Raw genomic sequence first — 15,020 nt, 5'->3', positions numbered from 1 at the left:
AGCCTCAAACACAATAAACACCGCTTCCAGCTCTGCCTCACGTGCTAAATCAGCTTATTTTTTAAAAAAAGACACTGAAACCGCGTTGAGAGACTATACAAAAAAATAAAATCCTGGACTCCTTCATGCCAGTCGCTAGGCTGTTAACTACCAGCCAAAGAAGCGCCAGGCACCGGCCCGGCCCTGCCTGCCCCGGTTTGCTCGGGAGGGCCGCAAAACCCGAGCCATGGGGGAGCAATTCCTCCCCGATCCGCCTCCGGGACCGGGGGGGAGCCGGTACCGGGGGTGGGGGGCCGGTACCGAGGCGCCTCCGCGCTGCCCGCCCGGCCCCCGGGGAGCTGCCGCCGGAGGAGGCCTGGCCGGGAGCTGGGCCGCGGGACCTGCTAAAAACGTGAAAAATGGTCAACAAAAGGGCCACGCACGGCCCTGCTTGGCCTAGCTACGCTAATCTGGCCGGATTCCGTGGGCTAAACGTTAAAACCGGCTGTAGGGTCGCGTTGTGTCGGTTAAAGCAAACACGCCACCCCTCCCCCCGGCCTTGGGGTCTGCTTCGCCATTGGCACCAAAAGGAGCAGAAGTGGAGGGCTCATCCCCGGCTGTGCAGCAACTGGCCTGTTCCTTCACATCTTGGGTTTTAGACAGGGTTTTAGACACTGTACCTGGTAATGGTCTGATGTTATTTACAGGTCACAGCGATGATCTCCGATAAAAACAGGAGTAAGAACAACAAAAAACCCTCACTTTTGCAGTGTCTCCATTCATTTACCCTGCAGCCCCTTCATTACCAAAGCAGCAGAGACAAACAACTTCTATGCTGTCAGAACCAACCTGCACTACCTGAATATTACCAATAAAACATCCATAGTATGAAAAGCCACAGATGACTCTGCAAGACGAACGGATTTCTTCCTCCATCCACACCACTGGCAGCACAGCAGAGAAGTCAATAGCTGACTGGCAAACCTCATCAGCAGAAAAACTGAGGCCCACAATCTGTATTTTTGGCCCCTTCTAGATTCTCATTGTGTGGATTTGGAATGCACTGATTGAGAAGAGAGCTGACAACTCTAAAGACCACTGTGACAATAAGCATTGGTTTCTGCCATTCCTTTATGCAGCACAACCCAAACTGACCTACACTGTTAAAAATATTTCTTGTAACAGGCACAAACACTGTAAAAGATATATGCTTGCATACAAGCCTCGTTTAAAAGAGATTTTGTATTAATTCACAATGAATATTTTTATTGTTTTTTGCATAGTATCCAAACTCATTTAGCTAATTTCTTAAAGCTCGAATGTACCTTCAGAACAGTGATGTTTTAATAGCAACATTATTACCAGAAATCTCTTTATAAAATTGTTCAGATGATGGAAGTTGAACATATCTAGATCTGACCAGCAAATTTTGACAATATTGTCAAAATATAATAAATGCCAAAATTTTATAATAATGTAAAGAGTATTTATCAACAAATGATTTTTTAAAGGAGCAAGGATTATTATATTTCATATACATTTAGCATGCATCCTTGTTTGAAAACATACGTTTAACATTTAATCCATACAGATTAAATGAAAGGAAATAATTTGCATTTTCTGTACCACATCTTACACTATGTAGCAATGATGGGCAAGTATGCCCAGAAGAACAATGTGCTGGCAAGGCATATAAATTCAAATAAATCAGTTTAATTCCAAATTAAAAACCAACTGTTTAACAATTAACCCCTACCCTACCTCTCTACACCCTACCCCCCCCCCCAAAAAAAAAAAAAAAAAAAACAGGAAAAAGAAGAAAGAAAAAAAAAAACACATACTAAACTTTCTACTTGCTAACACTAATGTGGAAAAACCCAGACACCTGCATACATTTTTATTCTCTTACATATTGTCAGTAAATAATTATCTTCAAGTTACTCCTCTTTTAGACCTGAAATGCCAGGAATTTCAAACTTGTCCACAAAACGGCAAAGCTCCACTTAAGCTAATCGAGACCCTGGTGAAAGTGAACAAAGGAAGCCACTGGAGTATTTTCTGCCATGTAAGATGTAAATAAAGAGTAGCCACATTTCTCTAAATGTACATGTACAGCTGAATGTGCTACATGAAATTTAGATGAGCATTCATGTAAGTTCATATTTAATACAGTATATTTTTAATAACAGTATATTTTAATACAAATATACAGTATGATATAAACTCATATTAGCTTTGGAGGCATTTTAAAGATTCTGAAGCACTAACAAACATAGTAAAAGCAAATATACTCAATGATAGTTGATATACACACACACAAAAATTTGTATTTATTTGATCAATCTTTTCTATTCTAAGTATCTAAGCTCTCAAATGAAAACATCATAAAAAATCGTTGACAAAAAATGTTCTTATTGAACTTTCTTGACCATTTTGCCACCGATTTCACCAGGCTTAACACTTAAAGATTCAAATGTTACTGAAATAAAGAGATTAAGTATAGTTAAAACATACCATTAATTTTAAAATGCAATTCAAATAGAAGGAGAAGAAAGCAGAAACTGAACTAAGGCTTACCAGTTCTTAACAATTTATTATGTAGATTATATTCATCAGCCTAAAACCAAATATCCTAAAAACAAAAGCAATTATTTTATGCCAATTACCTCAATACTCCTCAAGAGAATGCAATATAGTATAAGCACATTTCACGGCACCTACTGTGGTCAAATCTGTTTTAACTCCCTTGTTTTCTAATCAAGGTACGTACTATTAATAAATAATCAGTATTAAATTACATAAAATCTACTTGTAACTGTAAAAACAACATATTGTTTTATATATAAACGATTTCTGATCCATGTACAAAAAAGCTATTAATATGTAGATCTTAGAATATTTTAAACATTGAGTATACTATCCAACAACAAACACTAGAACAATTAGTCTTTGCAAAAGGACAGTGCTTCAACTGTAGCTATTTTATCAGTCTAATCTTGGTTCATCTACAGTTGTTCTTATGTAAAGATTAATTCTTCCTCAGATGACCATTTATCTGTGCAAAGTTTAGCAATAAAACCACAAAAAACATGGATGGACTATCACTTTCCAGCAAGTCTTTGATAGTTTTCAGCTAAAAAGAAACTACTATTACAAAAGTAAAATGATCTGCCATTAAAAAACTCCACATAATTGCTAAATATAAACTAATGAATAATTATATATAAATAATATAAATAAATTGATGAAGAATGTGAAGATTCTTTGGGAAAAACAATATACCAATTGCATTATTAAAAATAATGAGATTTTACTGCTCAAAGTATACATCAGATTGATTTTTAGAAACATTTGCCGTCTTCCAAAAAAGTTACACAGTCATTAAATGTAAGACATCATATTAAATAGAAAATAAAATGCATTTTTTGTTAGCAAACAGCTTTGTATAAAACCTCTACTGAAGACAACAGATCAAATTTAAGGAACCTTCTCAACCGGAGTGTTTTGAATTTAAATAATTTTAAACATTTTCAAATCTGGTAGAACACATTTTAGATTCTTTAGTAGTCTTTTTAATTCTTAAGGAAAAGGCAGCACAGCTGCTGAGAGAATCATCTGATAGTCTACTTTCTTGGTGCAGATTATCATGTATAGTCCAGGAGAACTAAGCACTCATGCATATATGAGGGAAGATGTAATATTTACTGCTGCATTAAGTGTTAGCAGAAGCATGAGTTAACACAAACAAAAACCTCTTCAAATTAGTCCAAAGATTTTATCTTCAAATGTACTATATTTCTGTCTGAAAGTCTTGAATACGAGTTTCATCTTGAGCAGACCTTTTGAAATCTGTTACTCTCTTACCAGCTACAGTCCAATCCCCCACAATTCTTTCTTCATGCATAGTTCTGGTAAAGTCAATTGAGACATTGGATCTATATAAAGGATCTGTATAAAGAAACTCTTGATTTCTGATATTGTTCGTTCATGCATCTGCCTTTAACCCAGATCAATCACCTTACAATTAACGTCTATCTTTAATCATTATCAGTAATTCCTCAAGTCAGTTAAAAACACTTTTAAAAAATTTACTTTTTTTTTGTTTGTTTCTATGTTACATTAGCTTCAAAACCAGAACCACACACAATGAACAGGATGTGATGCTGAATGTCCTATTAGTTAAAATTAACGTGCATGCTACAGGCACAGACCTCTGTACAAGGAACACTGTACATATTGCATTCGTAGTCCTCACCTTTTAGGGTTAACTTCTACCCTATATTCCCTATCCATTAAGCAGTTTTGTAACAAAACTTCCAATATGAAATCATTAAACAAACGTGATTTTGATGCATATAAAACATTTATTAAAATTACATACTTTCATTAATTAACACAAAAAACAATGAAACAGACAAACAAAACACACTTGGCACAGCCAAATGAGAATTTAATTGCTGCAGTGGAGAACTATTAAGCATGCTTGTGAAATGGAAACTTTTTGGCTAAATTCATTTACAAATATTTGAGGACCATATTATCCCCCTAAATTTGTAAACAGTTCAGTTCGTTCCCTCCTTTTTCAACAGGGGACTCAGCCTCACACCTCAGCAGGAGGTCTGTGTGTTTGACAGGGGGCCTGGGACAGAAGAAGATTGTGAAGGAGTCTGCACCAAGAGTGCCCATCCTTCTCCTTGTGAACACGGGTATCGTAGTTTTTCCCATACCTACTACTGCATTCTATCAGCCCCTGCAACTAATCAGAGGTCCTGGGCCTCTGATTTTTGGTTGGCCTCAAATTTCTCTGTTTTTCTGAATAGTTGTTCAAGATCACAAGATGCTTTCCATGCAAGAGTGAACTTCATTCCCCTTCAACAGAAGGCATGCACACACGGCAAGGGCTCTTTTTTCACACTGGGAGCATTTCACATATTTCTGCTATCACCCTTTCCTCCTCTGATGGAATGACGTGGGACTGAGCAACTTTTCAACAGGAAGATTTAAAAAAGTATTATCAGTCCAAGAGCTTTGCATTGAAGAAGCTTTGCAGACCACTGGTCAAGTCAATTTAGCTACGTAAGACATTAAATACTATACATTCACAGTACCAAAGAGAAGCATATCGTGAAAATTATATAAAAATTACAAAACTTTCAAGTTCATGCATACACATCACATTAAGTTGTATAATTTAATTAAGCAGAACTGAACCAAGCCCTAGTTTATTGTACATTTTAGGCGCTATACAAGGATGGCCCTCAAGTTTTGAAGCATGAAAGCAAGTTTAGTGCACTTAAATATACAACAAACCCACAAAAAAATAAAGAGAAAAAAAGAAAGAGCGTAAATGAAATACTTCCCGTAACAATATCCATGTAACAGGCTTAAATCCACTCTATGTTGTCCTGTTTATTGAATGAATTTCACAGGTCAGTGGGACCACTTCACATGAGAAGACTGAGTAGAATTTGGCCCACCAGCATGGTAGTACCCATGAGAGAACAAGGGATATACTGGCTTGATTACATTAAGAATGAGTTTTTGTCTACTGTTGAAATCATTATTGAATTTCCATTCACCTGACTATAATATTAAATATCTGGGAGAGGCGACAGCAAGCGGTTTGGTAATAATTCTTTGATCTTAACCCAACTTCACTGTCAACAAATGGCTAATTCTCAAAATGTGCAATCTGTCTGTCTTAAATCAGGTAGTTAATCCATGCAAAGTAGCAATATCCCTCAAATACTGTAAGTAGTTAGTGGAGTGTCCGAAGTCTAAAGAAGCCAGGTTGGGTCTTTTAGATGCATTCTAGATTTTAAAATGTACCTATTTCTTACACTTCCAAAATAACAAGTTTAAGAATATTCAGAAATCACCACACATGGTCAGCAGAGGCTTTTAAAAACCCTGTATTTCCACCACAATTGTATTATTACTAATAGCTCATAAAACCAAACAAGACTTCGATTACTAGCTTGAAAAATGCAGTTGTAAAATGAAATGAAACGTTTTTAAAAATTATAGCACAGACACACTACTAAGATATTTTGAAGACACCTGCATTTTGCGAACAACTAAGTTCCTTATTCTAGTCTACTTAAAGAACACAAGGACTATCCTTTTTACCCTGAGCTTCAGCCCAAGGATTATTTTGGTACATGAGTTTATAGAACCATAAACAAAGAAAGTTATAAAACAAATATTAAAAGTAGCCTCATGAGGCACTAAAATAAAAGCAATCTACAACAACAACAAAAAAATCCTCAACACTGCATACCTGTAAATTACTATGAGTAACTAGATGAGACCTCTCTCCGAGAACAGATTATCTTTGTCTGGTAGGAAAGCCACTATTTGGCTATGTTCATGAGAAGTACACACTTACGAGTGTAATTATAACAACATTAGTGTTTCTTAATACAGCATCATAAATTCTGTAGTAGCCATGGAACATCACTCAGATTTTGTAGACAAATTCATACACTCCAAAAATTGATTACACATGCACTCAAATACAGTTGTATCTGATAAATACTAGCCTATGATGCTAACAAAACCAAAACAAACCTTTCAAAAATCCTTCTCCCACCTCCCTCCCTTCTTCCCAAAATGTAATTCTAGCACTAGATTAGACTTCTGGAATAAAAAAAACTGATTTTTTTGAATACCAAATTGATAATAGAGCAAGGATATACTACGTACTCTCAGAGAATTAACTTTTCAAAGTATTGATAAAGTTAATTTTCAAAGTTATACACATGGGATAATTAGGACACTAATCCTTTCAGAGTATCAATGAATTCATAACTGATTTCACTACAGCTCTTACTTATCTGCTAAAAAGATACACCCAGATTTCTATTTGCGTGCCCTATATTCTAATTTTTGTTCTTCAGAAGAAACACATATTTTTTGGCATAATTTGAAGAATCCCCACTTTGTTTTATAATGCTGTTTAAAACCACAATTAAATACGTTTCAAAGCCATAGCTTGATTGTAAACAGTAAGAAGAAAAAAAAAAAAAGAGCTGAAGTATGGCTCAAAAACGATTCCTGAAATATTCCACTTGCAAGGTGAGCTCAGAAGCTCGTACTCCTTCCATTACCCAAAAGTGCCCCTTTTCTTGAAAGTCAGTAAGACTTGCACTGTCACTACATCTGTTTCATTTATGTTTCTACTATGGTAGCTTCAAACTCTCTTTCCTCCTGTATCTTCACCTTAGCCTCACAGCTGCATGACTGCATCCTGGCCACCCTTCCGCAGTGCCAGCACTGCCCACACTTATTTGTGGGGACCGTGTGGTTTCTCAGATGGGACAACTGATGGAACTCAGATGTGGAAAAACAAAATTTCCCCAACTGGGTTCACCGCGCAGCTTCACAAACACTTATGCTAGTCCAACAGCGAGAGTGCTATAAAAGCTCTTGAAGCTTATTTAAGCAGCGGCACTGCTGCCAAATGTAAAACCGTGGCTGCAGGACCCCCACTACGAAGGGTGGCTGTAGGAGGTTCAACCTCCACCTGTTCACCACACTGCTACTGCAAAGACAACTCAGCTGCCTGCAGAGCAGCTGCTGACCTGCTGCATATTACAGCTTTGCATGTTAAGAGAAATCAAAATCAGTGCCAGTTTTCCTTAATACAGCAGACTGTAAAACTTGCAGCAGTTTCCACAGCTGCTCTGCAAGCAGCTGAGCCATCGCTGGGGTGGGGATCTGGAATTCACTCTAGCCACTTCCCAAGGAGTTAACCCTCGTTTTAAGTCATGACCAGCCAGCATAACCTGAGAAAAACTCTGGACACCAATTACTCCAACTAAATATGCGCAAGCAGAAGCACTTCCCAGCCCCCACACAGAGGCGATGACTGATACTCTGCTATCGTAAAAGCAATTTAAGGATTCACTGCTTTTACCAGGGATAACCAGGAAGCAAAAGCTTCTAGTCCAAGGGGCCAACCATCCCTTAACAAGAGCTAATTATCAGTCATAAAAACTTTGTATCCGCAGTGATAACTTTCAGCTGATTTAAAGAAAGGAAAAAACACCCTTACGTACAGGGAATGAAAGACATAAATGAATGAAAGACTGTATATCCTTATTTGAGTTCATTTAAGAAACATCATAAATGGTTTCTAAGATCTTAAATTAAACCTTTAAATTCTCTTTTATATACTTCCATGAAACTTCACAGGCCTGATCTTGCTTCTACTGGCATCAGTAGGGAAAAGACAACAGGCCTTTACTGAAATGGGTTATGTAAAGCTAACAGATTAAACAGTATTTAGATGAGAGCATATTTGTACAGCATCTGAAACAAAATTCAGAACGGACTTAGATGTACTTACAACCCTAATAATCTAGCTGCAAACCAGGACAAGCAATGATAACATTTTTCCCAATTTGACAATTCATTTCCTTTTAGCTTAGGTTCGTATATCTGCTTTGGTATCTTCTGTTTGTGCCCCAGACAAAATATCCTCTTCCTTCCAGTATCCCAACCCCCGTGCACAACTTCCTCAGTCTTGGAGAAAAGGACAGCATGGTCTGGAAGGGTTTGCTCTGTCAAAGAAGGAGACCTCCCTTAAAACAAAATAGTCCCATTGCAGGCTTCTGTCATTACAGCATTCGTGATTTTTGCTGGTAAACATTTAAACTTGTTCAGCAAAATCCAATCAATACCATTTAGCTTTAATGGGACTTCTCGCTTAAATACTACATATATCTACAGATAAAAATGCACTGTAATGTTGGTTTTACATGTAAATAGATGAAATCTGGAAGGCATTTTCACAGATGGCAATTCCATAACTTAGATACCAGAAGTTTCTTCAGTCAACTGTCTTAAATATTCAAACTCTTAGCGAAGTATTTTGCCATCTGTCTATGTATCCACAGGTAGGACTTGAAATGTAGGGCTTAGACTACTTAGTAGTTAAAATAAATTTTTAAAATCCCAAACAAGGCTGTTCTGCAGTACACCACAAATCCACAGTCCCCATAATTTAACATCAGCTTTCTCTGTATGCCTCAACACAGCTGCTGAGTGCCAAAGCCTGTCCCCGACCTCCGGCACCATAGACTATGTGCGGTGGGGCTGCCGAGCACTTCAACACCCACGTCTTCAGCACAGGTCTGATCTCTGCCAGATCTCTTATATACATGCTCACTGCAGACACGGTTATTCCACATTCACTTCCTTCCTCAGCTTCCCTGTCTAAATCCTGATAGCCACTTTTGTTTTGATTAGGACCGGGTTTGCCTGGTCCCCAGCAGAAGTCAAGGGAGGCAAGTTTGGAACAACACACGCTGCATGGAGGCTTGTGTACTTCAAACAGGCATTGGTATGTGCCATTTAACAACAAAGAGCAAAGCAATATTGATCTCACTTGCTCACCCAGAACTTCCAGTTCTCCTGAACAACTAAGTAGCTTTTACAGGCTTCTACCATAGCAATGCAAAAATGGAAAAGATGTGCTGAATGAATGAATTCATCCTTGTGAAAGCACAGAATCACGTCACAGCATTAGAAACAGTGTTCGATGTGTTATGCCGTGCTCAACCTTATCCTAGAAAAAGTAGTATAGCTACAACATTAGGATCTAAAAGACTAGGCACCTGATTCATCATCAAAAAGGATGTTTGGCCAAATTAAAAAGAAAAAAGAAAAAAAAGACTTTTCAGGAGTCTAATTTTCCCTTTATTCTTGTGCTTATAATCATACCCCAACAGTCTCAGTAATTTTCCCTCTCTCTTTTGTTCTATGTTATTGCTGCAAGTACCTGTAAGAGCAAAATTTACAATATACAAACTAAAGTGCAGTTCAGAACAGTGCAGGAAAGACTCACTGCAAGAAGCAAAAAGAAAAGGCTCTCTTCTATTGTTATCAGATCTTGCAACAACAGTAACTTGCAGCAACAGTAAAAGTTCAGATGAAAGTGAGAAATTTCAAACCAGCCATGTTCGTTTTAATGAGAAAACAAAATACACCAACTCCTGCACGCTGCTCCTCCCTTCCTTCCTCTCCCCATCTCATAAAAGAGCATCCCAAAGAAGGATCACGTTTTAAGGTCCCAGTTCAGAAATCCTAGATCAATCCCTGAATGTGGTAAGAATTTTGGACTGCAGTCAGGTCCAAGCAAACATTTTCTAATCTGATCAACCCATCTCACACTGAAAAAACATATAACACAGAACATGAAATTATAACCCTTGAAATTCACAAACCTATTTAATCGCATCTATTTACACGGTACCCTTCCCTTCAGTATCACCTTTAACGTATGTGCTTTATGCTTAACAAAGAAAAGTATAGGTTTCTGACATGATCCATGCAAAATATATGCAAAAGACAGAATCCAGAGCATTTACACTTTACCACCAGCATTCAAAAAACGTAGAGAAGTTGCGTGTACAATTTTGAGCATGCAGTAAGGCAAACATCCTGATTTTATTAAAGCTCAAACTCTTATTAGTTCTTAGCAATGAAAACCTTTTTTTTTCCATGTGCATCACAAGAAATTTTGCTCACTTCACCTCTCCGGTCTGTTTCACCCCTTGTTAAATTTAAGAAAAAAATCAAGAGCTGTTTACACATAACTATGTGCAACATTCACATCATAAAAGAGAATTAATCTATATTACCTATTCCATGCTAACCTATTAAAAATCCAAAATACAATACTGAGCCAAATTAAGTAAGGTGCACAGTCCTTGTATTTAAGAGTTACAAGGGACTGACATTGCTACTTCTTTTTTTTTTTTTTTTTTTTTTTTTTGTGGAAGAAACACTGGACTAGGCACGCTGCTGGATTTGCCATGGGTTGTCTCAAAAACTTGTAATTGTTATACGATACTGAATGACTCCAGTACATGGCAATGACACAAACCATCAGAGTAAAGCAAATAAAAAATAATAAAAGACAGGAGTGTAAATGTATGGGTGTACCTTATTTACGTTACACAAACAGCAGATGCACATATGTAATCACTGACATGTTTCTGCCTGAAATGATGCTTATAACTCTAGGTACCTCATTACCAGAAGGGTAACAACAACCTAAAGGTAGTTCAGAGTAGATCAATCAAAATGATTAGTGCTGTAGGAAGGACTTAAAAGGGAGAGTTAAAAACTCAATACTGCAGCTGTTACATGAACAGAATTTTCACTGAGTGAAGGAGGGGGCTTAAACACAAGCATTGTCTGCTAAAAATAGATATCAATATAATTGTTTAATTAGTGAAGCACTGACTTTAGAAAAATATGACCACAATCTGCACACAACCAAGGGGAACTCCAAGATGGAAGAAAGACAAATCATTCACTGCAAGCTTTAAAAACTAGATATAATGAGCTTAAACTATTACAAGAATTTTGACTCCACATTCAAGATGTTTTTGCTCACAGCAAGCTCTCATAAACTGAGCATAACCTCACCAAGGAAAGGTAAGATAAGGCAATAAAAATATTGTCGCTAGGTTCAAACCAGCTTTTACCAGACTTGGACTGAGTAAGGTGGAAGCTTCTTTCTTCTACTTAGACCGCCTGATTCCACAAAATGATTTTCGTAGATACAAACATTGCAGAATGGGTGATCGCACGCAGAAAAGCATGCACACTTAAACGATGAACTCTTTTCAAAGCAGCTTTAAACAGCAATATTTTGTTTCGACAGATTAATAAACTAATGTCTTTGCCTTGAAAGGAACCTTTCACATGACTAAATTTTTCAAACAAATGAGACTAATAAGAATAGGGTCCAATCAAGCAGCCTACTCCGTTGTAGGAGCCGACTGTTAAATATCATTACTGATTTAAAGGCATTTTTATGCTCTGGCTGCTACTGGTACCATCGGTCAGGTAGCCAGCTAACACAAAGCATTCTGTATACCAGTATGAATTATCCAAAACGTACTTGGAACCAAAATATATGCTGCTTCTCTCCATTTCTTTAAACAGAAAAATTCTGCTTTGGACTGATGGAAAGAAGATAATGTCAACGTGAAGTTTATGTACATTGCAGGTTTCATCAGGAAGAAGAAAGCAAGAAACATACTTGCTTTGTTCTAGGAGTAATCCATTACGGGATATTAATCAATGCGCTCAGTAAAACATAGCTCTAAGAAACACTCAGAATGACTGAGGTGCACAGTTCCTGTGCAACAAAACGTGCTGGTTTTCAGTGCATTTTACACCACGACATATCTTAGACACCTAAAAATACTGGCAAATTGCAGATTACTGAATTGTTAACAAACACTTCTAAAATTCCCTTCATGTAGAAGGTTCCATCCTTTAGCGGAGTGGGCACAACACAGCAGAAATCCAAATTTACCACAGACTTTCCAAATTTTTTTTCTATGACTACTTTCAATTGTGGCCCACCAAGGTACACCCATACCTTGTCTAATATTACTTAAATGTATCACCTCATCATGCAGTTCAACACCTTTCTATTTCCACAGTTCTAATATCATTGTTTCCAAACGTATCTTTTTATTAATAACGCTGCTGTACTTTAAATGCTTGTTCTCTATTATTTGAGAAGCAACAAGAATAACATGCATTAATGTAAAATTAGATGAAAAATAGTTTTGTTTTGTTTTTTTAATAAACCATAAAGTAAATTTACAGAACTATAAAGAGCAATGTCGTGACTTAAAAATGTACAAAGAGGGGAAGACGGTGAGGGGGAAACGGGAGGACAAACAATCCTATTTCAGTAAGTATTTACTTAATTCAATTCGTAAAGGAAAAAAAAGTAGTAGCAAAGGCGGGTGGCACCTCTATGCCAGTACAAAGCAAGAAGCGTAAGAATTCAATAAATTCACTACTTAATTCCACACTTTGTCTGTAATTCCAAATGCAAACAGCAAATACTGATGGCCAGGCCCTTAGGCATGGGGGATGTTTAACACGCCGAGGTCAGAAATCCATTCCACCACCACAAGGAGCAAGACCACACGCCACAGAAGCGCTGTAAGTTTTAGTCACCTTTATATTAATTCATGAAAATCACATTGCTCGAAAAAACCTGGTGAAATCTAGCACAAAATGAAGCCAGGCCACCAAATGGAACAGAAAAACGGGCTCCCTGTGCAGTCATGCAACAACCCTCCCTCCTGCGTTGCAAACGTCATAGAAAATGGACAACTACGTAAAAAGTTAAGATGCCTTTTTGCCTCCCTAACATGGCCCTAGCCAAGCCCAAAATGGTCTCTTCACCTATCAGATGCTGCTCCTCTGTTCCCTGATCGCAGAGGAGAGCGGTGAAATTCAAAACAGCGCTGTTGCAACTGGAGACTAACACAAGGACCAGGAGAGGTCTACACACGCGCCTTCCCCACAAACCACGCTGCAGAACTTGGGAAAAGCTCCCTTCAGCTTACGATTTTACAAGCCGCCTGCATCTGAAACTCCTTCACCTGAAGGCATTCAGATACAGGCTTCCACATTCACAACAGCAACACCGTTCATGCTGGTATGCTTAAAAATAAAAACAATGGCCACGGGCTTCTTCTCTAACAGCCCTACAGAGACCATGCTTTTGGTCTGACTCCTTAATCGTTGCATTTTTTTTTTTTCTAGGCAGGAATATTTAAAAATCAACCAAACAAACCACACGCGTGTTTCAGTTTATCACCACGGGGACACTCTCAGGCCTGAATTACTGCAAAATAACACTATAATTATGCCTCAATTGCACTAACTAATCTCAAACGAGCTTTTAAAAAACAATTCGAGGTTTACAAGAAAAGCGTTTAAAATGCATTCAAACGTTACCTAAAGGAAAAGATCTTTATTTATCCCTTTCTGACTTTAGTTTCAAGCAGATTCCAAGGAAAAGCGTATCTGCTCCCGACCGGTGGGTGACAAATTATAAACGTGGTTAAAAAGAAAAATGTAGCATTTAAAAATAAATAAAACACATGGGAAATTTTTTAAATTGAGGAGTAAGAGACAAGGAAACAACATCATCCTTTTGCACAAATCTTCGGCCGCAGAGGCTGTGCTCAATCTAACGATCTTATTTACTCCAATTGTGTGCTGCCAACAAAACAATTACCTAAGGCGACTTTTTAATTACAGATGTACCTAAATGCCTAGGAAAAAACAGGTTACTTCTCTCCACGTGAAACCGGAGCCCCACTGAGCTCAACCAGAAGCGGCAGGCAGAGATGGAAGACAAAAATGGGTCTTACTTGGTGTACAAAGACATCAACTGGAGACTCCAAGGGGCTTCCCTCTCGGTTACTCATGGAGATGAACCCGAATCCCATTCTCACATTGAACCATTTGCAATGGCCGGTTCCGTGCAAAACCTGGGATTCCTCCTCTTCTTCCTGCTCCGGCAACTTCCCGGGCTCCTCTCCACCTTTACTCGCCCCTGCTGAGGAAGAGGGAAAGGCGGGGGGGGATGGGGTGTGGGGGGGGGGGAGAAAAGAGAGAGGGGGGGACAAGATGCAAAGCAGAGTTAAATTCTGGTAACATCCTTTGGCCACTGTGTAAAGGAGTTACTTCCGAGGAAACAGAAGAAAAAAAAAAAAAAAAAGCGAACACAACGCAATCAAAAACAAACTGCGAAAAGAGCTTTTTTTTTTTTTCCTCCTAAATTCAAAAATAAACAACCTTCTCCCCAAAACGCGTTAAAAATAATTAAAATAATAATAATAAAATCACCAGAGGTTACGGAGAGGAAACCCCGTGTGCGGAGGCTCTCCCTCTCGCCCTGCACAGGGCAGCAGCCCACGTTTCGCTACATACGTGTATTTTTCCATTTAACTCCATCTTTCAGCCACATTACAGCGCAGAAGGCGATACTTTACTTGAGTATTGCTGCTTTAAGACCGATCCCATAGCTCAAGAGCAACTCGCAGCCAAATTAGTCTCTCGTTGCAGGGCGCAGGAGCGGGGGGCGAGGGGGGGAGGCCGGCTCAGGAGGGGTGGAAGGGAGAGGAGAAGCCAAATTGGGGCGATTGCACAACTGGCTTATTGCACACGCCGCGCGGAAACCACTATTTTGCAACGCGCATCCATCC

The 15,020-nt window shown here is 38.4% G+C and overlaps 1 protein-coding gene across 10 annotated transcripts in view; it reads right to left on the bottom strand.

Annotated features, from left to right (window-relative positions):
- Positions 1–15,020, bottom strand: part of LIN28B (lin-28 homolog B) — a 101,905-nt gene that overhangs the window by 73,223 nt on the left and 13,662 nt on the right. For 4 of the 10 annotated variants that reach the window (XM_084515181.1, XM_084515187.1, XM_084515185.1 and 1 more), the window contains one exon: positions 14,184–14,368. In XM_084515181.1, the coding sequence (XP_084371307.1) occupies positions 14,184–14,368 (185 nt within the window). Of the gene's footprint in view, positions 1–14,183; positions 14,372–14,661; positions 14,781–14,807; positions 15,001–15,020 lie in introns of those variants that run through there. The other 6 variants (XM_084515179.1, XM_084515186.1, XM_084515184.1 and 3 more) reach the window with 4 other exon arrangements.

This window comes from Aythya ferina (genome assembly GCF_964211825.1).
Source record: "Aythya ferina genome assembly, chromosome: 3".
Classification (NCBI taxonomy): domain Eukaryota; kingdom Metazoa; phylum Chordata; class Aves; order Anseriformes; family Anatidae; genus Aythya; species Aythya ferina.
This window is presented reverse-complemented; position numbering and strand designations above follow the sequence as displayed.